At 39.2% G+C, this 27559-nt stretch overlaps 2 protein-coding genes across 3 annotated transcripts in view; both read right to left on the bottom strand.

The window, feature by feature from the left end:
• The window catches only part of prr36a (proline rich 36a), a 33784-nt gene extending 26957 nt beyond the window's left edge, over positions 1-6827 (bottom strand). For both annotated transcript variants that reach the window (XM_053325130.1, XM_053325139.1), the window contains exon 1: positions 6636-6827. The gene's annotated coding sequence lies outside the window, so the exon portion shown is untranslated. The remainder of the gene's footprint in view (positions 1-6635) is intronic.
• Positions 6828-10961: 4134 nt separating this feature from the next.
• Positions 10962-27296, bottom strand: mcoln1a (mucolipin TRP cation channel 1a). Its single transcript, XM_053325195.1, has 14 exons — positions 27120-27296; positions 19782-20059; positions 19021-19185; positions 17408-17564; positions 16465-16546; positions 16065-16161; positions 15421-15520; positions 15051-15157; positions 14718-14867; positions 14532-14633; positions 14223-14345; positions 13647-13853; positions 13354-13484; positions 10962-12870 (listed from the first exon to the last, which is right to left on the bottom strand). The coding sequence occupies exons 1-14, from the start codon at positions 27148-27150 to the stop codon at positions 12834-12836; spliced, it is 1767 nt and encodes a 588-aa protein (XP_053181170.1). The 5' UTR covers positions 27151-27296; the 3' UTR covers positions 10962-12833.
• Between the last annotated feature and the right edge of the window lie 263 nt (positions 27297-27559).

Genomic DNA, 27559 nt, shown 5'->3' with positions numbered 1-27559 from the left:
AAAAATATCACTTTCCCTCTTTAGCCTGATGGAGCCACTCATGGAGGGGGTGGAGCTACAGTAAGCCTGCTTTTCATCCACACTGAGCCACTTTTCTAAGAAACACGTTCATCTAATAATAAAATGTACTGCATTGTGTCTTTATCAATATCATATTTTACAAGACACAAATCTGAGCAGCTATGTGTGGTGTAACCATGGAAAAAGCTCCTCACCCACTCCCTAAAAGAATACTATCAAGAAGATAAATGACGCTGCCTGTACCTCATTATCTGTAAACAAAGAGCCACATTAACCCTCAATGATCTTTTCCACTGACTGGCTTCTCTTCATCTGTCCATATACCAAGACATCGTGCAAGTGCTGCAAAGCCGTACATCAACGTATTTCACCCAAAGTGCTTAAATATATTGACTTGTTGTCCACAGATTGCTCCAAGGTATCTCTTTAGCATCATTATTGTTTAGTAGTGCATGTCAAAGAGAAACAAATATGATCTCATCTTCTTTGGAACAATTCATATTTGCGTTTCATTAATTTGAATGTTTTTATAAACCTTTCGTTGAACTAACTCCTAACGAAAACACCATGTTAATGAGAAATACTTTGGACTGGAAAAGCATCTGGAAGACACCCAACCAAAGACTATACAATCAGATGAGGTTATGTAGTTTGACTATCATAAAGATAAACTGTTAATCCGATACCCAGATTATCCATAAGTGTACTGCAGTGTAAAGCATGCAGACAAAACACAGGGATATGGCTTATATCTATATTTTGCCCTGTGGAGCACCACAGTCAATGCTCTTAGCAAGGGAAAAAAACACTTTCATCAAAGGGGGGGGTTGGGCGGGATGTTAAGCACGCAGCTTATTCTAATCAATTCCATACAGGACACTAACATGTGCTAAGTGTCTGCAAGCTACTCAATAAAGCCATTAGGAGCAGGTGGTTAAGTGTGGCTACAAGTTAAATGGACTAAGCCAGTTATCCTTCAGGGAGTGGCAGGCAGAACCGGAAAGACTCACGGCTAACTGGCAGCGCAGTGGTCTGAAGTGCTGTGGGGAAATGGGTTACAATCTGCTCTAAACCTGGCAGGATTTCTTACACAAGCACCGGCCAGGCCCTGCTGCCTCCAGCACAGGCCGACCATCAACCAGGGGAGAAACTTAATATGTAGCCACATTCATTTGGACAATAACTGATGGGGCAAAACGGTAAAAATGTCAAATCCAGTGTTTACATGCATAACTGAGTAGAACATTAAAAAAGGTACTATGAGGGGGAGGGTGGGTGGACAAGCTCTATTGTCTGCACTGTGCACTATCTCACCCCTGTAGGCATGGTGCTGAGGGTAGTGGGGGTGGGTTTTGAGTGGATTAACTGGTGCAACGGGACAGAGAAGCAGCTGGCACTGGTAACTTCACCCAAAAGACTCCAGGGACGTCAGATAGACTGCAGGGTGAGAGACGGAAGGATGGAGAATACTAATTCTATACAGCAGGCGTGTGTCAGACATTTAACCTACGTTCACGCTATTCATTAAAGACTTGTTGTCAGTCGGAGGTTTATCTCTGCTCTGCATTACTTAACACTAAAGCACCCGTTTCAGGCCAGGCTTGCTCTCACTCATTCACTCATCTAGCACACTGCATCTCCCCCTTGTTTTCTTCCTTACTTTTCGATGGGTGAATTGAGCTAAATGCTGTTTAAATAACCCACAGCATTAGACACACCTTGTCATGTAGTGTCCAACCTGTATCACCACATATAAAGGCGGTAGAAGTGAGCAGAAAAAGGCTGCTGCAGGATTGTTAGAGATGGGTGGAAAATAAAAAGAGAGGGAGCTATAAAATGAAACCATGACTATAAAATAGATTTGGATGGAGTCATACTGCAGTATAAACCTCACTCCATGGACCTGTGTCTCATGTTATCACTTTCTACTTTTTCTATATGTCCTGTTTTCCCCATTGTCAACTTACTCATAAATAAAAAGTAGATGGAGGGAGCTGGAGAAGCCTTTTTTTAATTTTCAGTAAACTGAATTCAACATAAACAAACCGCACTGAGGCATTCTGTCAAGGATGGTTGGCTACAGAGAAGCCAGAGCTGTCATCAGTGTTCCCATATTAAAGCCAGCCAGCGGCTACTCTCCTGTGCACCAGCCAAGTGTCTATAGACAGGCAGGCAGATAGTCAATACAGTGCTGGAGAGCCTGAGGGCTTGATCAGTTACCGTGCCTCTGAGTGGGGTGAGCTGAGGCCAGATGGACACTGATCCCACACCTCGCCTGCCTGCCTCTCTGACAGCCACACCCCCCGACTGTTTGAAACACACACACACAAACACCAATTAACGAATACACAGGATTGATTTTCTTGTGGTAAAGGCAGAGCAATGACAAAAGGATATGCTCAGCTTTCCCTACGCAAACAAGCACACACCCATATAGTTGCTGCGCACTTTGATTCACCTCAGACAGACTTGGATCAATGATTAAACAGATCAAAATATACAGTGCTGCATCGTATGATATCATTAACTCAAATTTAGTTAAATTGCACTTTTTTGCTTCTCCGTTTTAGGTAAACACACACCCCATCATCTACACTTCATCCTCTAATTACCTGCAAATATACCAACACTGTACAAATGCTGCAGCTGTAAAAACTTGTGCACTACATAAACAGTGTATTTAAAAAAAGGGAAAATATTTACATTGCAAAGGCACAGCATAGTATGTCTTTGGGATGGCATTCAAGGCTACCAAAGTGAGCTAACAGACTATGAAAGTGCTGAATTACCCTTTCAATAATTACAGTGCTCTGAGCCCAGCTTCACAGTCCCAGACAGACTGAGTGCCTAAAAATGCAGCGCCAGCATCCACCACTTTATCCTAATGGGCAGGGAGTGCCAGCTTCCAAACCACAGTGACGAGAGTTACAGCACCACACTGTCTGACCATCCCACAGCGGAGCGGCTAAGGACGACACAGGAGACACAAAACAAACCTGAGGGGCGAACTCTGTCATGTAGTTTAACCATGAATGCCATCCTGAACAGATGCAGTGCAGTTTTGGGTGTGGGACTGAGACTGACACTGGTTGCAGGCTGTTAAAGCAGCTGACTTCCAAGCAGATGCAAATGCTCGGCACTGTACAGAGGTTGTGGCTCTCCATTCAGCTGCCGTGAGCGAGTTCCCGGACAAGAGACGAGCTGAAAAGTGCCAACGTCCCTGTGGTACAAATGATACGCTCTACAGATTATATTCAGAACTACTCCTGTCAAGCAGAACCTCACTACAGCCAATAATCAACTGACAGATAATTAATTAGCAACAATTCAATTAAGTTAAGTAATTACTGGTTCCAGAAATGTCAGTGAGTTCATGTTCTCTTCATCTTTTATGAAAGTAATCTGAATATCTTTGGATGATTCGTCAGTCAACACAAGACCCAAGTTAAATAGTGTTTGCACACTTGATCATAGCTACTCAGGTCATGCCTTCAGGCTTTGATAATGAGCTGATCTTGATCGGGTGTTGACTGTCGCCTGAACCTACATTTGTGATGACATCAGCATCATGCAACTAATTCAATGTCTACATGCTTTGATCTTTCTCATGTTGGCCATGTGCCTGATGAAGACCCAGGGGGTTGAAAGGTTTCAGTTTTCAGTCAATAAAAAAAAGAAAAAAGACGTTAGGAGCTATAATCCTTTGTTGCATTTATTCTGCAGCTGACATAAATATAGAATAAGATATTCACACAAAATTTAAGGCTCAAAACAGAGGTGCTTAGATAATACTCCTACCTCCTTCTTTACCCATCAGATGTGAATGACTTCAGCTTTAAAATGTGCTCCATAAAAAGTCTATAAAAATACCAAAACAGAGATACCTGATGAAGCAGAACGTAATAAGTAAGCATATCCTGTGCTCACACTGCAGGGTGGTGAACAGATTTTAACTGTTGACTGAAGCAACGATAACCACTGTAATCTCTCCCAGCTGTTGCACTGATGCACATAAACTGATGATCAAGGCATTAATCCTACAGTATAATCACAACACTTATCAAGGCACAACTGAGAAGTCTCAGACAGTAGGTGGCTACTATTGATCAATCATTGATACCATCTCAGATAAAAACTACTGACTGGTTGGCTGAAACCTGACGTAGTTTGACAAAAAGTGTTCAAGTCAATGATCTGTAGGTGTTTCACTCACTCAGTCACAGAGCATCAGGCTTGATTTGTTTCCAAATGTGTGGCATCCATTTTAAAATGGGCAGTCACACTCTCATAAATGTTGCAATGTCAACCAACGGCATTTCTCTCAGACTGCCGTGCCCGAAATAAACAACAACTGCAGGGACCCCAACAGGCTCCACAGTGTTTCCTGTGTTGTAAAACAAGTCAGACTGAAGTTCACAAGCAGACGTACATTCCAGGGAGTGAAAGAGACGATGTCCACATGAACTTGAACTTGAAGAAATCCAGCTAACCAACACATGAGGAGGAAATAGTTTTGTGACTGAACAAATATGATCTCAACATTAATAAAAAACAAAATCAGGTGATATTAAAAGTTGGATGTTTTATTTTATGTATTGCAAAAGGGTATTCATACCATTAAAAAGTATGAAAACATTCTTTGCCCAGAGCTTGTGGTTTTATCCTTTTTAAAACCGTCTTATCCAATCCATCAAGTTTTCTCAAGGTAATAGGATGCACTGAGATGAGATAACTATTTTAAGCTCCTTCTCTGGTTTGCTTTGGCCTTGAGAAAGAGGAAAGGGAAATAGAGGTGTGACAAAGGAAGTGGCTGTGCAGCATATAAAAAAACCCAGAAAAAACAAAGGCTTTAAAATTCAGATGTTGGATCTGGCAAAGGATGTGAGCCCATCTCTGAAACTGCTGCTCCTGACCACAGACATGCAAAAGCCTGATAAATAAAATACAGTCTAGTGTTACTTTCCAATCATATATTGATGAAGACAGCCTGAACACACCTTTAGACAATTAATTGGACTGTACCAAAGGGCATGCTATTCTTTAAGGCTTAGAGAAGAGAAGGCTGCATATCTCTACCACATTTGTAGAAGCCTTTAAAAACACAACTGTGTCTGCTGTTATGACGTATCCACACTTGAAACCCACACTTTGGAGGATTCAGCCCTTGAATTTTGGACACAGCAACAGCAGCCAAGCTATGAGCTCTTGGAGCTTAGACAGAAAGTCAGGAAAAGCATGAGAGAGACCATGTGTGTGTGTCATTCACACTCGGATTAACACTCAAGTGACAAAAAAAACAAAAAAACAACTCCTCACACACCCTGGTAGCAGTAGCGGGATCGTCCCTCTGTGAAACGCCTGCAGTCTATTACCATTTTTGAAGCAAAGGAAAGAGTCGCTGCTCCCACACCCAAAAACCCTACCCACCACCACACCTCGTCAGTCCAAAACACACCGATTATGTAATGTGGAGTCTGAGCCAACACCCGGATGATAAACAGCATCCCTCTATCACTAAGATCTGCAGACGATGCTGTCTGATAGTCTGCCCTTTCTCATGCTGTTCTGCCAAGACAAGAATGAGATCATACTATGTGCGGGGATGCCATCATGAGAACAGAGCATGCAGTAACTGAGAGTGTAGGAGCAGCACAAACAGAAGTGCAAGCATTTCAAAAGGAGTTCTCAATCCAATATCAGTGATGCATGACTTGCTGTTGATAAGTTTAAGCCTGTGTCTTGAACTGATCTGAAATGATAAAGACATACAGTAGTGTCCAAAAGTCTGAGACCACTTTCCCATTCAAGACAATGATAAAGTGGTCTCAGACTTTTGGACCCATCTGTAAGCAGTAGATAGATCCATCTGGGCTAAAACTGCAAAAAAACAACCTCTTTTTTTGCACATGCATTCTTAAACCTTAAAAGTCATGGGGCTCCTCCATTGTATGTTTATTCCTCCCACCAGTCTCCAATACCTCCAACATTATGCAATTGTGCATGTGTTGTTTGGGACCCTGTCAATGACCCCTAGGTGGTCTCCCAGCACTCCACTTTTTGTAGCCATTGTTTTGGGGAGTTTCTGGTTGTTTTTCTAAGTCGTTAAGTGAAGCTTTAATGATACCCGTTTGTCTCTGAGGACAAACACGCTGATTTTCTTCTCTCTGGTTTAGCAAAAGGCCCAGTTCAGCCTCACAGAACAATAGCGGTGTGTACGCCGTGGCAGCCTGCTGGGAGAAACACAGGAAGGCAACGCCAGTCAATAAATTCAAACACGATGCAGCTAAGACTGAGCCAGCTGAGTGTTGTGCCACTGCACAGCCCGACACACACACACACACACACACACACACATGGGGCTGTGTGGAGTAAAAACCAAACACAGGTTGAAACCACCGAGCCATGCTAGCGTCTCACATCCATCATCACAGACTGGCTACTCCACGTTACGAAACGGGCGTCTGAACAAATTATGTGCAGTGAAATTAACAAGACACGCCACAAAGACAGAGCGGGTAAGTGAGTATTTTTGGAGGGTTCATTTAAATGCACAATAACACAAAGAAACGAGAGGTAGTAACTTAAATAATTCAGCTAGAGACGTTATAACGTACCTTTCGACCACCGACGCTGTTGATGAAGACTCCCTGAGAAACAAACAGTCCCTCCCTCCCGGTACAAATGCACTAAATATGTCGGCAGAGCAGTAAATTTCACCGGATTAACAATAGAGCCGCGCAGTCAGCGGCAAGCGTGTCTCTCCGTGTTCTTCCCTCCACGTTTGAGCAGCGTCAGGCGGCGTCAGGCTGCTCCCCTTCATGAAGGATGGACCCAGGCGGGGGGGAGGGAGAGAGGAGGGGGGAGTACGGCTGTGGATTGAAGGGAGGCGAAGCGAAGCGTGGTGGGTCATAAAAAAACAGAAAATGCAGATTAAATCCGGAGAGTGGTCCAATCAAAAGCTTGCGGCTGGTGGTTATGCAAAGCAGGGGTGACGTCACACTCAAACCAAACTCGAGAGATGTGTCCTGTGGGTGAGGGGGTTCCCAAGATGGGGTCCGGGGTCCCTCAGGAGGTCAGAAGAGGGTCCCAGGGAGTGAGGCGCTACTTCATTTAATTGATTACAAACGGAGGACGGGACGTTTATAAATAATAATAATAATAATAATAATAATAATAATTATTATTATACATTTAATTCATACTGTAGGCTACATTTTATTCTTGGTGAAACTCAACGTGCTATATCTATCTATCTATCTATCTATCTATCTATCCATCTATCTATCTATCTATCCATCCATCTATCTATCTATCTATCTCTATCTATCTATCTAGCAGCTCTGCTTTAAATTCTATATATTTATGAAGTTTATACATTTTCAGTTTTTGTTGACAGTGTCTGGAAGGTGATAATTCTGCTTTATGTTTATTATTGAAGTCATACTAAGTAATGGTGGTGTATTAGGGCACATTATATTTGAATGGTGTTCCTAATTTTTTTGTCTACTTCATTAACATACATGAGGGGGGCAAAATATTAAGAACATCAGTCATATATAATTTAGCCCAGTACACCACCATCACTTAGTATGACCTCAGTAGTAAACAAAGTAAAATGAAGTGGCCGGTGACTGTATAGATATGTATATGTAGCCTTTTAATGACAATAATTTTATTTTGCACAGCACATTTCAAGCAATGGAGAGAAACCAGACAATCACAAATACAGGCCCTAAAAAAGCAACAAGAAAATACAATCACACAGTTGCACAAAAACAGCATAAAATACTTCAACCTCAACTTTATTTGTCCCTGTAAGGCAACTGGCCCCATGCTGACCTTCCAAATCACAGAATTGCAAACAAGAAGAAAGGGCTGAATTTCGTGACGTCTTCAGGACAACAGCTGAGACAGCATCAACAGGCAGTATCCTAACTAGATGACTGTTCCCATCCAAATGCTGTACAGCTTTGTTTGTATTTTACCTTTCATAGATGAAAATACTTTGACAAAACAGAGGAATAAAAACAGCATGATTACAATTTAGTATGTTTAAAGGAGTCCTTAAATAATTCAACTCCATAAGGATAAAAAAAAGCATCCTCAGGCTCTAATGTAAACAGGAAGCCACAAAGGTTTAAATAACCTGATTTATAGTCCCTAGAATATCAAGCTTCACTTTCTTTCACCATTGTCAAAGAAATGGCCAGTATTTCAAACTCCTGCCTGTAGTTTGTAACTTTTTTAAAATTCTCCACCTCTGATCACTGTTTTCTTTTTTTTTTAGTTTCACTCTTCTCCAGGTTGGGATGCATGTTGAATACCATCTCAAATAGGTTATAATGCAGTCTTTTCAAACAGCAGGCAGTGGTCTTGGGTTAAAATTTGACTTAAGCATAGACTATGCTACAGTTTTTACTTTTAACATTTCATGGTCCTCATATTTTATCATTTAATTTCTTGTTTTTGCATGCCTTTGCTTTTAATCTTTGCTTCATTATTTTCCTTGTGAAGCACTTTGTAACACTGAAGCTTATTTTATACAAGCAAAGTTTGTTTCTTTTACTTGGCTAGTAACGTATGAAACCATGTGAAAGTACTCACATGTTGTTTCACTTGGATATCAGTATTATTATAGTTTGTAGAAGGTATTACAAAAAAGGTTTCAGTGTTTCCACCTTTGCATTGCCACCTGCTGTACGGTCAAGTGTGGGATTTTGTCCCAAGTGAGAGAAAAAAAGGGGGAAAGAGCGATGCAATCTCATCAATGAGGGTTTCCAAGAATCTGTGTTTTGAGACTCCAGACATGAAAGGTTCAGAGGCTGATTCTCCAATAAAGCACTGATACTCCACACATACTCTTTGCACTTTTCTTCCACCCACGTGTTTATTCTTTGTACTTAAAGTGTAATTTGAGACACTAAATTGCCTGAGTAATAATCTCCTTCACATGCACAAAGGGGTTTCTGTTTCCTGGGATTTGGATAGTGAGGAGTAAGGCCTGAATCAGCTCTCTAAAATTTACAATGTTAACTTTCAGTACTTGTAGTTTCATAAAGTCTGCTGCCCTATGGTACAACCCTACAATAGCTGCAAGTTGAATGCTTTCAAAAAACAAAAAAAAGTTTTTTCTTTGAGCTGCAGCTGCAGGCTTCACAATAGAAATCAATGAAAAGGGAGAAGACATACAAAGACTATTGCAACGCACAGAGAGAGAGAGAGAGAAAGGGTGAATGGGATAAGACATCTGACATCAGCTGTTGTTTCCTCAGATAAAACTCAGAGACGAGGAGAGAGAATGGAGTCATTTAAAAGAATGAGCCTTGGGCAAAGAGAAATCTGAGTGAAGGGAGGAATGAAGGCTTACTAGAAATCATCTACCGTGGACTGATCAGTGCACACATTCTCCATGTGCCTCAATGAAGAGTGAAAGTGTGTGAGTCACAATCTCAGCTCTCCATCCCTGCTCCTTACAAAGCAGTTTCGTCAGCAGCCTGTCAGCTTTTCCAATCGGCAAGGGGCCCTGCGCCAAAGAAAGGGGGAAAACCCCACAACTCTCCCTTTAGTTTCACTAATTCTTTAACATAACCTTAGCATTAAAAGATACATTTATAGGCTACAAGTTTTACTGTTTTAGTTTTAGTGTTAAACTCTTGCCACAGGATGTAGGTGTGGATCCACCAGAAATATGTCAGTTAACCAGTTGAGGCTCCTTCTTTTATTTGAATAAACTCAACACTAATGGCATCAATTATTATATCACCCGACTGAAAAAACTATTAAATCCCCTCACATCCTGACCATCCATTTCAGATTGCTTCGTAATGTTGTTACACAGGGGTGTGGCTCAGCACTGGGCTCTGGTAAAAAAAAAAAAAAAATCCTTGACAGAATTAGGATAGACTGATAATCTAAAGGGATTTTATAAACAGACTTGGCCCTCTTTAAAGCTGTTTCTCTCGTGTGGTCTGCTGTCCCATCTGCCCAAACACCTTGTAGTGAAGACAGCTGCACACACTGCCTGTGGCACAAAACAAACTCTGCAAGGCCACACACACGGACAAAAAGACTGACACACCAAACACAAATTTAGCAACTGGAGGTGCAGTGACATCAATATGTTAGATATCAGACAGGAAAAAGGAAACTGTTGCTGCTGCAAGCCTGCATGTTTGATCTGAAGTGCTTTGTTAATATAAAAGACGTTCAGTCAGTCACAATTGATTAAATGCTGAAGTCAAACTAGCTCCAACTAAGGACTATACCTGACATCAGCATAATCAAACTATAGCTGATAAATCATTAGCAGCTTCTGCAGGAACACATCACCTCAGACCCAGGAAATGATTAAAATTTGCCCTGTTAACCAACTAACAAGTACATTCAAATGTCAACTCTGGTCTTTCTCACTCCTGCGGTTCAGTCAGTCATGAACCATCGAGGCATCTTCAGCTCAGCACATAATGTATGATGATATTAGGTTAAGTGGGTGGAAGGCAAAGATGTGCTAGATCAGCTGCCAAGCGGCGCCTGGGAAGCTCAATAAGCAGGAAATGAGCTCATCATATTGGACTGCTCTGAAAAAAGAAGATTCAGAATTGTAATTTCCCTTCTGTGAGAGCTTTGTGCTGTAGAGTCAACATACAGGGCACTCACAACAGCTGTGCATGACCGTGCATGTGTTGAATTAAACGACTTTAATTGTATTTCCTCTAAAATCTTCATGCATCTCTGCCAGCAAAAGTAGCCACAAAAATCAACTCCCACTTCCTGTATGGGAATACGAATCACTTACTCCCTCTTCTGACATTTCAGAGGTGCTACGGCCATGTATGAGACATGACGATCTTCCATTGGGGAGATGTGAACAGAAGATGGCCTCCTCAATCATAATCATTGATTATGATATATAATGAAATGAACTTTACTGTGAAAGATTATACAGGAATCTTTAATCAGTAGAATGGCAACATATATGACAACTATGTTTCATTTTGTTCAAGTACAGCTTATTTGTATAAAAAACATGATACCTGCTCACTGTGGGAAGGAAGATCTAGGTAATACTAGATAATATATGCATGCATGTCATGTTTAAGTTAAGGCCATGGCTACACTCTGCACAGCTCTGCCATCTAGATCCAAAGTCCATCAGCATAGTAGAAGACAGATTAATGCTTGGACAATAGATCATCTCTTCTTCACTAAAGAAATAAACTATTGAACTACTAAAAAAATACCCTCTGGAGTCTTGTATGAATAACTCTTAACTATTGTGCGTTTCATGAGGTACAAAGAAAAACAAAAACAATTCATTATAAAGTTAACAAAGTTAACAGACTAAAAAGCACTATGAGTTAATATGACATGACATTTCTACAGAGCTACAAATAAGTTTCTATTATTAAATTGTCCTCTTTTTATCTACCCTGGACCACATTTAACAAGGCAAGTCAAGGCTTTTTCTTCTTAAACAAGTCAGATACAATTCGTTGATGGCCATCAGAAATTGAATTGAAAAGGAGGTCAACATTTCGGACATCTAGACAACGGATGGACTCTTTGTTTTTCATAATGTACTTTGGCATCATTAAAGAAACATGCACATGGATCTGGGGAACAGCACTCCCTGTCGTAGCTAACCATAGGCAAGGCTGAGTGCTTCATTAGTGAGTGAGTGCATTCTATTATATCGATCATTACTTGGATAAAAGCAATGCATTGCACAATCTATAACAGCAACCCAGCACATTGATGAACAAACAACACGAAGGCAACAGGTGTGTGCTGTCTGAAACATTATACTGTAGGTGCAACTCACAGAGAAAACAAATCAATACCACACCTGAGACCTCATCTGTCTGTTTGTGGTCCTGTTTTCTGAGATCTTCACCCTGATTGTGTAAAAAAGAGACTACTAGAAGGTGGATTTACCCTCCATCTATAAATTAACTTACCTTTGAGAGGTCGCTGGATTCGCAAGATCACAACATGAGGCAAGAATCCATTTAGTCAGTCTTCAAGTTATGTGCTTCTGTCCAAACTACCAGTGGTTTGGACAAATCAGTGTTGCGAATCCAGCTGCCTTGTACGATTTGATAGACAGACATTTTTTGAAAGTGTCTGCCCTTTTCCTAACAGTTTCCACTTCACAAGTGGTACGGTGTAACAAACCATCTGGTGCATCAGGTTATAAATTTACAACCTCCACCACAGACTGATGGATTCAATTTCTTGGATATGTTGTGAAGTGTCTCAAATTAAGAACTCTGTCCTCACAAGGTAACCTATTTTTTCATATAATTTGAAATCTGAAAAAAAAGAACAATATAAAAATGAAGAACAGTCAGCAGCATTTATGCACTGCTCACTGCTCCTCATAATGGCACTAGTACCAAACTTGGTATCTTGGCAACAGGTCCTGTTGCCAATTCAGCATTGTGCGTTATCAAATACATAAGAAAGAACATACTGTATTAAAAAAACCAACAAGGGCTGTCTGAATGAGACATTGAAATGTCTATGCTTAAGTCATCCATGAAATAGCAGTTTCCTCTTTACAAAGAGGGAAGGTTCAGTCTTTCTTCAGGCTTCAGTTTCTTCTCCATGGAGTCAACAACAGGAAAATAAGTTACACATTCCTTCTACAGGGGGCTGGTCCAACTGATGGCGACTCCTTTGTAAGACGAGTGCTGAGTTCTGACCCAGATATGGTGGTAAAGTACAAAGACTCTGGGTGTCAGGAGTGTGCAGTGTATCCCTGTGGTCAGCAGGGGGGGCTAGTGAAGCATCTGATGTCACTGAGGCCAACTTCAGTTCACCAACAGGACATCTTCGTAAGTGGTTGTTCTGTGGGAAATTTAAGAAAGATGAGTAATAAGTAAAAATACCCAACAGTCATGATTTTTTGTATAATAGTCATCTGTTCTTATGAAGAGTGACAAACCTGATCTCCATGATTACGTGAAACCTTCGTAACCAATTTTGATAAATTTCTGGTGTGGTGAAACTGTTTTTTAATTTCCTTAAACATGTATTGTGGTTAAGCTAGATACAGAGCTGTATTTCTTAGTTTACAACAACAACAACACAACTGAGATCCATGACTTCCACTTGAGTTAAATATTGTAGTGAGCATGTAAACAGCTCTGTTACCCGGTTAACCAGTTTTTTCCCTTCCATGCTTTTCATCTACTGTCTGTAATCACTTGCTGTTTAATCAAAATATAATTACTACAGTACAATCATTCTGTCCTTGTAGATATATCACCTGCTGTGTCTCATAAGACACTGCAGATAAATCACTTATGTTAATCTAATTTCCCTTCTCACCTGTCACAGCAGCAGAAGAAGGAGCACGGTGAGGTCTCCAAACCTCTGAACTTCCCAGAGCTCGGTGCGTCTGTACACTCTGCTATGAAGGCGTGCAGGTCTGTGATGTGTATGGGTTCCTGGGTTTGTTGCTGAGGAAATAAATGAGAATACAATGTTGTTGATTTTTATCCTGTTTGGTTGTGTTACATGTGAATGTTGTGAATTAATGATATGTGTTTTTATTTAATGTTGAGTAGTCAGATATACAGATATACACAATAAACATGGTTTAAATAAACCTCATTCCATACCTTGATGGCCTCGTAGGCTCCAGTGATGAGAGCGATAAAGAGCGACAGCACCATGTAGATGAAGAGGGAGATGAAGGTGTACAAGTAAACTTGGCTGAATAGCCACACCAGAGTGCTGCTCTCCTGCATCTCTGAGAACGTCACGAACATGTCATCCCCATTAATGAGGGAGAAGAGGCACTCCGATACCATGGACAGAGAACGAAACTGAGGGAAAGAAAACAGCTCAATCAAACCTCTGCAAATGTTAAGAAATGACAATGAACTTCAGACTCACATTACAGTAAACAATGTTTACAAATGGCTCTAAGAGGAAATCCTTCAAAGAACTGAAGAACTGAAAGAAGGCCAAATTGTTTGTGTAATTATTTACAGACAAAAAAAAATTTCAATTTCAAAATACACAATACATCTAAAGACAAATGGTGAGTATTATTTGTAGTTAAAGAGACAAAGTTACAAGTGAAGGGACAGTTTGAAACAATTAAATAAAAAAGTAAAATTTTAATAAGACTTAAATGGTTTTACTGCATCACGTGATCCCATTCTTGTCTAAAAGAGTTTTACTTTTCTCACCTTCACATGGTACGGTCCTAGAACGATCCAGCCACAGAAGCAGTAGCCCAGATAGATGACAGCCACACAGCCGCAGAACCGAATCACATTGGGAAACGCTGCTCGAAGTGTCACGATCAGGATCTAGAGACATTACACAGATCAGATTACGATGCGAGAGAACAGACAGAGATTAGATTAACAAGGATGTATCACATTATATCAACACATTAAGAGGAACATTTTCTCACCTTTGGACAAGTTATTAAATCAGATGCTTAATAACAGCAACACAATCAGTTGATGCACACCAGCATGTCTGTGACTTACATTGTACTTCTGGAAGAAAGTGAGGTAGCGAATGACTCCCACCCACACCAAGAGAGTGGAGGTCCCCAAGAGGATGCCACATAAGTCATAGGAGGACATATTCTGTCAAAAGAGAAGAAAAGATTATAGTTTGACAAAGAACACATGGCAGATCTTCATGTAACCAAGTACAAGAAAAGGACGTACCTTAGACTCAATGCCGATTTTGATGATACTGCCAGTGATAGTGAACATGTCGCTTATGATGAGGAGGATGAACCAGCCATTAATGAACTCCAGACGATCTGCCCAGCACACTTTTCGATCTAGACTCTCCCTGAAGAACTGCACATACTCCTGAGAAACACACAGACAGAGAAGAATGAGCCAAACTTGAAACATGAGGCATCCGTGCAGTGAGAGCTTTATAGTGACACATAAAGGGGATGATGAACAATGATCTTAGCCCACCAACTAAACTGTGAACATCTTATTCTGTGATGTTTTGATGTCCTTTGGTTGTAACAGACTCCCCCTTACCTGTTGCAGGGTGACGCCTCGCAGTATGGAGCGTCCACACAGCAGCAGTGACAATATGCACACCAGAGCCACAGCGACATCAAACGCCACACGGGCATAATTCTCAGCTGGGGATTTAAAAGAGGAAAAAGCAGAACTGTTGGCAGTCTTTCATTTTGATGCAACAGCAGCAAAACCTGACTTCATACAGTGACACTTCCTGCTTTAAACAGATTTGCAAATTTTTCTTCACATCTTTGCCAGCTTGCTACCAGATCAGTGTCATCTTTCACTTGCATACTACTGCTGCTGTATCAATGTGACTGCTCTTATGTTTCATGCTTTTCTCCTTATTTTTAAGAGCACCATCCATTCACTCATCTGGTCTCACCATGTCCGGAGACGCTTGGGTCTTTACACTCCTTTATGGACGCCTGGTTTTGTAGTCGGATCTTCACCTTGCCGCTGTGAGACTTGTTGTCCAGCACTATCTGTAGGAGAGAGGAGACCAGCAGACAATTCATATATTCTAAAACCGTAGTATTTCATACAACAATGTTTAAGTTAAGTATATTTATAGAAATCTGAGAGTGTTGAGTATGTTGATTTCCTCTTATATTTTTTAGTATGTATCTTTCTGTGGAGAGATGTCGTCAAAGGCTACTGTTAGGTTCATTGAACAGCCTGGCAGAGGTGCAGATATGTTCTCCTCTACCTGAAGAAGGCTGACTGAACCAAATGTCTGGGTTGGAGGTATCAGAACAACTGAAATAATCAATGCACTCGATTATAACTGATAATAGCTTGACCAATCAGTCTCTTTTACATCTCTTCTAATTCTACTCAATTTTTGACCATTACCCAAATAATCAGAACCTTAAGCATCAAGCTTTTATTTATGAAGAAGTAAAAAAAAAAACAACAAAGAACTGTAATTTTCATGAAAACGTGAAAAAGCTATTCTTGCTGCTGAATAGATCAAACTTTATTACACGTGTATTACCTTTGGACCAAACAGGGAAGTGTTTCACTCACTGTTATGTAAAAAGTGTAGCAGTCTGGGATCTCATTGTTGATGATGGTCTGTATGTTAATCGCCTTCAGCTGAAACTCTATGGTGACATTAATGAACCTTGAAAGAACAAAAGAACAAACACATGATTAGAAACTGAGAAAGAATCAGACAGAGAGGCAGAAGTTGGTATTTAATGTTATTGGAAGGATGACCAAAACCACAATGAAGCAGGATGAGAAACTATACATAGCTCTGTGTGTGTGTTTTTGTTTTGAAACCTGTCAGTGTTCTTGCACAAATGCTTGGGTGTGTGTGTGCAGCAGAGATAAGTGACTCACTGAATGTCATCAGATACTATAGAGATAATCTCACCGACAGAGGCCAAATACAGTTGGAGCCATGAGAAAAATGAAGCCTTACTTGTAGAACTTGAGCGTAAAGTTCTTGTAGTTGTTTGTTAGTGGACCTGGAGGCTTTGCCAGAGGGTCCACACCTATACAGTCTGAAGATAGAGGGGACCACACAGAGAAATGTCATATTAAGTAAACACTGTACTGAGGTACAATCAAGAAGAGGCAGGAAACACAATATTTATTGCTTATGAATTAATATTAATTTCTGTATACAGTACATATTGAATAAAGCATAAAATGTGTGAAAAAGTAAGAAATCTTATCAGAATTATTGGAAGCAGATCAAACAAAAAGGTACTTAACATGTGACATGAGGGGAAATAAGATTTTACTACAAGCTTGTTTCCACTGTTGGTCTTTGGTCAAATTAAACTCAAACACATTCATATGAGGTAGTAAGAAACTCTGAGGGTACACACCTTCTCTGACTGGGATTGTGTTTATTTTATAAAAAGCTTAGTTTGAGAATACACTTAAGCTCTGGCAGCTACTTAAAGCCAGAATGAAGCCTCATACATTTGTCCTACTCAGATGTTTAAATGTGTAAAAGAATTTGCTTGTATTGACCCCTCAGACAACAAACTAAACTATTCATGAGGCAGCCTTAGAAGCATTTATTCTTCATTTGGTCTACCTCTGTGGCACTATCAGCCTTTTGCATGTGTGTTTTAGAGTAAAAGGGAAGCGATCAATTGTTTTTCAGTGATCTTGACTGAGATAACAGCTGCTCTGGTTAACACACAATGGCACCAATGCTCATCGTGCTCTTTATGTGACAATTAATCCTCAATCAATTCTTCCACACACTGTATAACATACCCTGATACATATCTCCTGTGATTTGCTGTTCATACCCATTGTCACACAGAGAAAATGTTTTCAGCTTTCTAGCACTGCTAACAATGTCAATGTAAATGTCTCCTTCACATCGTAAAGTGTAGTTCATGTACCTGTTATGATGCGAGGGTCTATACTGAAGGTGTCGTTAGCTGGGTCAATACGTCCCTTCTTGTAGTACTGTTGGCAGAGAGAGAGCGCGCTGCCATTCACACCAACATCATAGACGTATGCGTAGCGTCCCACTGTGGTCTCTGGTAAGGCTAAATACTGGAGAGAGGATTAGAGGAGACTAAGAGTTTTGACATGTTCAAAATAGACACAAAACTGCCTTTACACTCTCCCTATTTTCTCTAAAAACTCAGACTTTGTACATCTGTGCTCATAGTGTCAGGTTCTGTGATATAAACCCTGCTAACCAGTATGCAGCATTTTTTCATACTGGTTATTCATGGTCATCAAACGTCACAGAGCAGTCGGCCACCCTGTCAGTGTTCTTGATAGGATTAAATTGAGTAAGGGCACAATACATTACTGAGAGTTTACAGGTACCCAGTATTTTTTTGTGGGTCATTACAATACGCACTATAACACCACCATCCACCCAACTTACATTTTCACCAGTTATTTCCTTTTTAGTGTCCCTCTATTACATCATCGACATATCTCCACCGCCATCTGATTAGTTAGGCACATAATTTGGTACAGACTTTCATGGTTTCCAGATGTTGCATCCTAATGTATATTTTGGTGAACCCTGACTTTTCCTTGGACCCAGAAAGTCAAAATGGTGGTTGCGCCAGAGTAAAATGTCTCAATTTCTCCTCTAGCACCGTCATCAGGTTCAAATGTTTAGTTGTCCAATTATTTGTTTTTTGACCAACTACCTACAAAGCGAATGACATTCCCATGAGCCTAACTGTATTTTGTATTTAGTTCGTTAGCAAATGTTAGCATGTTAACACCTCAAACTAATATGCTAACCATATTACCTGCTAAACATCAACATGTTAGCACTGCCATTGTGAGCATGTTAGAATTGTACTCAAATAAAAATACTACAAACACTTAACATACCCTCAATCCCTTTATCTCCACTACATTTTAGCCGTGGTTCATGACGTCTAGTGTCTAATGTAGCTAATTTTTGCAAATGAAACTGCTATATGTGTGCAAAATTCATACAAAATAAAAATTGTTCAAAACTTAACTGTTCATATCTGATAGAAGCCATAATCTATATTAGATATATTGTTGCTACCCAATACAAAATGTGTATTTTCTCATGTGGGCACAGTTCCACCAAGGTCACCTGGCTTTTATGAGCTGATATTTTTATCATCCTGCAGTTTCGTAAGGAACATGTGCATTATTTATTCCAAACCACTAACTGTGACCAAGTTCTGAGTGAGGACATAAATAGCATGGGGGAGATTTGTAGGCAATACTTTGACACACCCTGATAAAAAAAAGTTTCTCAGTTGTGACACATGTTCTTGTTCTCATTTTTCTTGTGTGCAATTTCCCTTGCCTCATATAATATATGCTCATATCTTCAATGGGCATGCCAGGTTGCACTGTTATAAACCTATAAAGATTGCATGTAAAAAATTCATTTTAACATCAATAATAAATCAAACCCTAAATTGTGGCAAAAAAACAGGATCATGCAGCCACCAATTTAACTGACTGATATAAAACTTGACTGATTTCCACAGGGACCTACCTGCTCCACTGCATAGAAGATGTGATCGTAGACTTCCTGTTGCGTGTAAACAGCAAAGTCATCTGAAGAGTCGTCATAGTCTTTGAGGAAGAGGTGCTTGAAGGTCATGGTATTCTCCTCCTTGAAGGTCACCACCACCTGGTTACTGAGGCCAAACAGCACCAACTGCAGCAAAGAGAGGAGGGTGTTAAAGGTTATAGGTCAAAGGAAAAGGAAAGAGAAGAGTGAGATGTATTATGGAGGAGGAATGAAATCGTGAGGATATGTGTTTAAAACTGTGCTATAATAATGCACTGACCCTGTCCAATAAACAAAATATAATTGTATAAATGTCTGACTACAATATTTATATTTATATGGGTTCCACTACCACAGCACTAAGGCAATGATAATATATAAATCAGTTTTCTAGGTCACTCTCAGTGATATAAAAACCAGTCCAGTCCAGCTACATAAATGCCAGATTAACTAAACAACAGATATAAAACAGCACTTTGCCCTCCTGTCAAAGAGTTAACAGTTTTATAATATAAAATAAAAAATTTCAGTAAACCCAACATGTTCAGTCAAGCTCAAGAAGAACTTGAATCTTAAAAAGTGAAATATGACAAGAGACATTTAAAACAGCACATGGGCAGAAAGTGTTTTTATGAGGACAGAAGAAATATGTGCAATACAGCCTCCTCTGAAGCCTGATTATGAAAAATAATCCTGTCATGAGAAAGAAAGAGTAATAAAAGATAAAGAGGTAACATATGCACCTGAGCTGTGACAATAACGATCTTCAGCAGCTGTAGGATCAGTTTATAAGGTTTGCGGCCCTTGGCGTGATATTTATCACAAGGACTCATGAAAAAGTATTTTAACTTCCTGCGAAGAGCCTCTTCTTCCGGACTGGCTGCAACCCAATGACCTGCCATCGCTGTGGGTAACCGATGGTTGATATGGTTGTTGCCATGACTGTGACTGTGATGGTCATGCTCGCCGCTGCTGTCTGTGGACCCGTAGTAAGTCACCGAGTTGGACGGGCCTCGTCGTACTGGAAGAAAAGAAAAACAAAACAACAATTCTCATAAAAATGTTGAATGTGATGTCAAGTTAAAGAAATTAACTTCATTGGGAATGCTAAGAAGTGCTCAATTAATACTTTAACAGTACTCAGACACTTTAAACTGATGTATGAATTCAATTTCTGGTTAATAAGTGAATGAAGCTGATTTATGAGTAAAGACCCTATTTGTATTACTGTAGAAGTTTGATAACAATCCAGGCATTATTAGTGGGGTCATTTACCAGATACACTGTTGGTCCCATCAGCGCCTGTACTAAGCCATTCGGCTGATAGCTCTAACTCCACTAATTTGCGACCAAATTTTAAAAAAAGGGTGAGGGGGTGTTTAGATAGACATAATGGTGCATATGACGCTAGGTCAAAATTACGCCGAACCATCACTTTAACCACAGAAAGATGACTGTTTATCCGAAGAGGTATTAAATTAGTAAACTTTCTAGTATACTACAAGTACATGGTCCGTTGTATACTTGCTATACTTATACTTATACACAAGCATACTTAATAAAATTAACTTCTAGTATACTACTTTTTGCTAAGGGTACTGTAGTTACCAGGATATACAATCTGAAGTCACATGTTAGCTTTTAACTTAAAGTGAGGCAGCACACATGATTAACGATTAATGTCAGTTTCAAGAACAGGGTTTAGATGAGTCATGTATTCATTCTCTGTTGTTCAAATTGCACTTTTTGAGAAAGTGACAGCCCTCTGTTGTCACAACTGCTATGAAACTGGGATTTAATTGCAGCTAATAATGAAACCATGAGGTGTAGGGCTGGGCCGATATCCTTTTGTGCCGATTCGATTCTCTAACGATTTTGGGTCACGATTCAATTTAAATTGCGATTCTGATTAAACAAGTATTGAGATTCGATTTTACCAAGTATTGCGATTTTATATTTCAATTATTGTGATTTTCTTTCCTTAAACAAGAACAGGTTGAAGCAAACACGTGATAATACATCATAAGTCATATCTACAAAAAACAATACACACATCACATGAGGTATGAAGAAAAAGAGCTGGATCACAAGGCTGTTGCACTAATGCACATCAGGGAGATAATAAATGTCAAATGTCCACAAAATAAAGAGATTTGGAAAAACTGGGAGACAAGCAGCAGGACAAGAGCCTCTATTGTGCAGTCCAACTGTTGGGAGTTTAACTGGGTGCAATGGAAAGCATGAATCACATGAATGGAGCTGGTTTTCACGAGTGCTGAGCCTAAGTCTAGCCTTCCTCTCTTGCAAAACTTGACTTGACCTTTGACTCACTAACACTGACTGCATCCAGCGACAGCATCCTGTCAGCACCACACGTGTGCTCGAGCCTGAACAGCCTCTCTTCAGCTTTCATAACTTTCAATAACAACACATATAGAGGAACTTTCTCTGGATCCTTGTACCAATGTTAAATTAAATAAAACAAATCAAATAAAACAACATACACATACAAACTCAATTTTAAAAAAGGAGTACATGACAGTATTTGTCATTTTCAATTGGAATTATGAAAATGGGTTGTCTGTAGTAAAGTGTATATCATATAATTTTGATTATTGAATGAGAGGTGTTGAATTCCTGCACACAGTCTGCTCTACACTTAATAAAACTGAAACTTTTCGGTCATAGACACACACAACAACATAACACTAAACCAAATCAACCCTGACACAATCTCATAATCAATAGAAACCAACAGAAAATAAAAATATATATGAAATGTATTTGTCACTTTTGCTGAATACCACAGTAGCCACAGGTGCTAACTAAGGGATAATGGTAAAGACATGGTGGAACATTAGCACAATCTTAAAGGAATCATAAAGCCAATTAATCCAGTGATGGTAGTTTAAAAAATATAATCTGTTTGTCAACACTAAACAACAATTAATTAACATTAACTATTGGTGTTTTATTGTTTATGAACTATTATCATGTGCAACACTGCATACTGTGTGCACTGATTTAACTATTTAACTATAAAGATCAACTTAAAAGAATGGGTTTGAAAAAGTATGGTGCAGGGAAAAGATATTGTGGGCATCATGGCCTGAATTTATCAAATAAATATGTCCTTTACTTTTACTCCTATTTGCAGACTTAACAATAAATATCTCTTATTAAAAATGCTCATAGATTTAAGAGAGCTCTACAGGCCTCTTGAGATGACTGCAGTACATATGGACGTGAGCACCTTCTGTTTTGCAGGGACTGTAGAAAAACATCAGTGGGCATATTTCATAATATCTTATATAGATTCCATTTCACCCAGTTTCTATTTATTTTATTAAAATATTACATTCTAATAGATGTATTCTTAATTTTACATTTCACATTAAAACTTATTTTTAATTCAAATTTGATGTGTTTGCAAATAAATATGGCAGATGTCGGGTAATCTGTGTCTCTGATTGGTTGTTGTGGCTCAGAACATAAATGAGATTAATCATAAGATCAGTTGAGAGCTTCTCTGAAATGTTCCTCCTGCACTTTTCTGGAAGTAGGCTGATAGATGTTATTCCTCAAACTCAGCAATGAACACATTTTCTCTGAAACTGTCTCCTAAGAACGCCCTTATATGTAATCTTTCGAAGTCAGAAGACCGAAAGATAATTTATGTTCTGTGACAAAGTTTTAGGTCAGTGTGTCAAGTCTTAACACAAACTGACCATATCTTGTAGGCGAGCCATGAATCACTAATCAGGCTAATCATGCTTAAGACTTATCACATGTTTTAGTGGCTGGACCAGGCTGCCATAAAGAAACAATGAAGAACAGAGTCACTTGGTTTATTCACCCTCTTTACAATAAAGACATGACTTGTTGGGATGGCAAATAAAAACTCAAAACTGTGATTACACTTGTCCATCCTGCACTAAAATATGACTTTAGAGCATGTGATTACTGCTTTTTCCTTTGGCAGACATGGGATACTCCCAATTTTCATTATGTCATGTGCAAGTTCAGATAAACTGCAAGTCAGGAAAAATCCAAACAGACGCAATAAGTCAGCAGTGTGAACAACAAGCTGAGCACATTCCTCAGATGGAAATGAGAAGTGAAACAAGAGAAACATGCAAATAGAGTTCATTATTATTAGTAGTATAATATCAGGTCCTCACAATCTAAGCGCGCAGAATTCAGATGACACCTATGCCGATTTTTCTTTATTTGTCTCATTATATTTTTACATCATTTTGTCTTTTCTCTTCCGGTAAAATAGTTCCACATGTTTACCCATAATGTACTCAGATGCATTTACAAAAGTTCAGCTAGCCTGATGTGAAATGTGACTTTGTGAGAGCAGCTGGCCACACTGGACATATAAAAACACACTTGACTATGTGTGAGTCATGGTGGCTGATGGGAAGAGACAGGAAATGATATGTGTTTTGATATCAGTCAGCAAAACCAGTGTTTGCATTTCCAGAACAATGTCAGGGCTCTAATTCACTGAAAACGATCTTTGTTATCTTAAATGAATATTGTCTATCACATTACAAGCAAAAGCAAATGAGTAATATTAGTATTAGTATCTTGTTTAAACTAAGTGTAAACAAGATGAAAGGTCAACAGTACTCATAACACAGAAAGGTTTGGGAATGGCATATCTCCAAAATCTTGTCAAGTCTTCCTGTTATTCAGCATGCTTAGATCTAACATCATTTAGCATGTAAAAGGTAATAGAGGCTTTCTGCGGCTCCAGAGTGTTGGAGCTGAATTCTGCAAGTGTGGGCAGACTAGCACTCCTGAATCTGTAACAGGACTTTCAGGGGTGTGTTGTGGGTAACACAGATGCCAGGTTTTGGAAAAAGACTGTAAGTAAAAGATTATATCTCTGGTTCTCCTGCATTTACTCTGATCCATTGTGAGTCTGACAAGGTTATTAAGAGTGCAAAGTTAAATCAGTGAAGTTCAGTCATTTTTTGTTCGGCTTATACTTCAAGTCATCATTCTGTCTAGTTGAAAATATATAGACTTTTATACATCATAAAACATTAGTGCCTCATATTTAGCTCTTTACTAGTGTGTAGTGATCACAGCTTTATATTCTGCATTATGATTAGTTGACAAAATGATGTCTTTATATTACGTATCCAAATACGGCTTAAATTCATATGGACAAAAAAAATACAGAGCAGACTTTTAATGAAGCATAATCATACATTTTAAATTAAACTAAGTCTCAAGTTTGTCATTTACAGTATCTGTAAGTCAAATCTGACTGAAATGTTTACTGTTTATGACTCAGTTTGGGAAATGAGATTTATTCTGACATTTTACCATGCAGTAAATCAAACCTATATATAAACATACAGGATTCACTTCCTACATGAATAAACACCTGTTGTTGTGATCATTTCTGGCTGTTAGGGTGATATAAATGTCATATGAAACACCCAGATGAGCACTTAGCGTCGACAGAGTTTGCTGAGACAGGATTTTAATTAACTCGGCTCCAAACGAGGCAGACACAAGGTGACCTGGCCTTGACAGGGGTTGCGTGCCTCGGTGAGAAGAATGAAAAACAGAAAGAATGCAAACACTTAACATTTTACATAGACAATAGGTGCGAGGCCGGGCGTGCGCGTATCTTTGATCTGAGTAGTGTATCAGTCGTCACGGCAGATAGAAATCGGATAAACAAAAGTGGGTGCACGCCAATGACAGCGGCGGCGGGTTTGACACTTATAGACTGAGTCATTCAAACTGAATAAATCTGTGAAAATATCTGGCTTTTCTGGTTTATCGCCACCTGTGGATTGCTTGCAGAAATGCTGATGTAGCTTCCTGCCTGTCAATCAAAATCATCATTGTTAGCAAAAACCTGTCAACAAGTCTGTATCAGTGCATGCATCTGGTCTGGCAGTCCACAGCAAGAGGCCACCCACAGGTTGAGAGTCCAAAACCTCCATCTATTATTTAAAAAGGAAACGGCTCAAATAACATAGTAAGATAACATGCTGATATGATGTTCTGGTTTGTGTGTATGTACACACTGATGAAAAAAAACATATTTCCCTACTTATCCCTGCTATTATCAGATGGCATAAATAGTATGTTATTTGTTTCAAAAACTGAACAGCACAACATCCCACTTACTTAAGATGATGCACAGACATAGTTTTTTGTACTGTAGAGCAGAGTTCACTGTGGTTTGATAGAAACTGTACTTCCAGTGATATCTATTCACAGTGGACTATACTGAGAAAACAGCTTTGTCAGTGGTCTGAACACCATAAATTAAGTTTATTTGACCCACAACCCAAGTGGGGTAGCAGCAAAAATCTCAAGAGTCTTAAAACTTTCTGCATATTATAGTTAGAAAGTCACATTTTTGGAATTTGGGTGAACTGACCCTTTAACCTGAAGCTTTTTGAACCCATATACGTCCTTAGTCTGCACTCATAACATAAAGCAGACCAGAAAAACACAAACTGGTATTAAATCTGTTGAGTTATGTTCAAAAATCTTTACCACAAACATATCTTAACTCAATGTCTTCTTTATTCAACACAATCTCTCAGTCTAAATAAGCTAATGATGGGATCTTAAATTAAGGTAAAAGTGTTTCTAAGGTCATGAATGAGGAACTTGATACTCAGTGGAGCTGTACTACATCTATACCACGTCAACAATCCTGTGAAAAACTGCAGACTCAACCACGCATGAGAGGAGCTTAAGACAAAGCACTACACCCTATTATTATGCATGAAAGAGTCAGAGCATTCATTTGCTGAAGGGCAGCTGATGGTGGTGCAAAATCTGAGTCTTAATGTGAGAGTGGGTCTTAATCACTTAGAGACAAAGAGATCAAACAGTAACTGAAACTGTCATTTCATTATCAGTCAGCTGATGAAATCTAAGTGTGTGCATTTTCTTTCTTCTAGTCTATTGTGATCACCAGCAATTATTTTATTATCTATTATTCTGCTCATTATTTTCTAGAGTCAGCTGTTCAACCAACAATCCAAAACTCGAAGATATTAAAGCTACAGTGATGTAAAAACAGAGAGAAGCTGAGAGTCACATTCAAGAATTATATTGTCCTCTTTTTTTTGATCCAAAGTGTCTTTTATTTGTCTCATTGTATATTGTTGTTTTATGTATATTGTCTTGTGCTAATTCTTTTTAAATGTTATTAGCCACTGGGGGCAAATCATTTCGTTGTGCAATGACAATATAGCTATTGAATTGAACTGAATTGACTAAAAACAAACAACTACAAAAACAACAACAACAACTCAAAATCAAATAATCGATCATCAGAATACTTCCTGATTCATTTTATGCCAATCAACAAATCAGCTGTGGTGTTGTTGGTTTCTAGTCTGTTCTATAACCCATTAACTAAACTATTACAATAAAAAGGACACTGATCTTTTAAAGGAGAAAACACAATTTAACGCTTAATACACAGATTGTTGTATATATGGTTGCTAATGACATTTAGATCGATCAACCAATCATTTATCAATTCATCTTCATTAGACCAACAGTTCAAAACTGAAACGTAAACTCGCCATCCACTTCCCCAAGCAGGCTGGCAAAAAGACGATTATTATTAGCATACACATATGATTTAACACTTTAAATACTGATCATTAGCTTTTGGTGCACAGCTGCTACTGTTTTCACCTTTTCTGAACTTTCTGGGTTAGGTCACCACCAAAAACCCTCTTTAGCAACATAAGTTAACATAGTAGAGTCATGACTGGTATTGACATCGTTGCTTTGGAAAATCACACTTGGTGATAATGGCTGCTAATGACTAATGACTCATGTGAAGAAGATGATGACAGAGCAAAACATAAAACACAGCAAAGTAACACAGATGACCGTCATACTGTGAATGTCTCAATAACGACGAACAACAGGTCGATTTCAGACCGCAAAAGTCTGAACAAGTAGTTTAAGTCAGGAGAGAAATAAAAACTGTTTACCAGACAAACAGTCTTTACTTACTAACAACACAGTAACATGCTTGAGTAAAAGCTCAGTGAGTGTCGGCGTTTTGTTACCTGAGAAGTCCTGCTGCTCTGTCGTCGCCATGTTGACTGTTTAAAATTAAATAAATAACTTATGAAGCTCAAACTCTAAGCAGCCAGCTGTGTTTTTTTATTACTATATAGGTAATAGTGAGTGGCCCTGGCTCTCATAGCAAGCAGCTGTCTCCCTCTCCCTCTCTCTATCCTGCGGTTTGTTCAATGCATGGATCCATTCTCGCTTCCTCTCTCGGGTCACGTGACCGATCATGTGACCAAATTACACTGACCTAAAAACAAAACCCAAACATCTGTCCGCTGTACTCAAGTGCCACAGGGTGTAAGACACTTATATGCGTGCAAGGCGTGACACTCCACTAAACAATTGCGTTTTTATTTGTTATATTCTAAAAATATTGAAAATAATCATCCTTTGAGGCCTGATGTAAGACATGCCCCAACTTGAAAAACTTCAT

This window comes from Scomber japonicus, chromosome 2 (genome assembly GCF_027409825.1).
Source record: "Scomber japonicus isolate fScoJap1 chromosome 2, fScoJap1.pri, whole genome shotgun sequence".
Classification (NCBI taxonomy): domain Eukaryota; kingdom Metazoa; phylum Chordata; class Actinopteri; order Scombriformes; family Scombridae; genus Scomber; species Scomber japonicus.
This window is presented reverse-complemented; position numbering and strand designations above follow the sequence as displayed.

Bases quoted from the DNA above. Each gene is read 5' to 3' on its own strand.
- mcoln1a (XM_053325195.1), bottom strand. From the start codon at position 27,150: ATGGCGACGACAGAGCAGCAGGACTTCTCAG. The intron at 14,634-14,717 runs GTACGTCCTTTT...CTCTTTTGACAG, and splicing joins AAATCGGCATTGAGTCTAAG to AATATGTCCTCCTATGACTT. The intron at 13,854-14,222 runs GTGAGAAAAGTA...TCTTTCCCTCAG, and splicing joins TAGGACCGTACCATGTGAAG to TTTCGTTCTCTGTCCATGGT.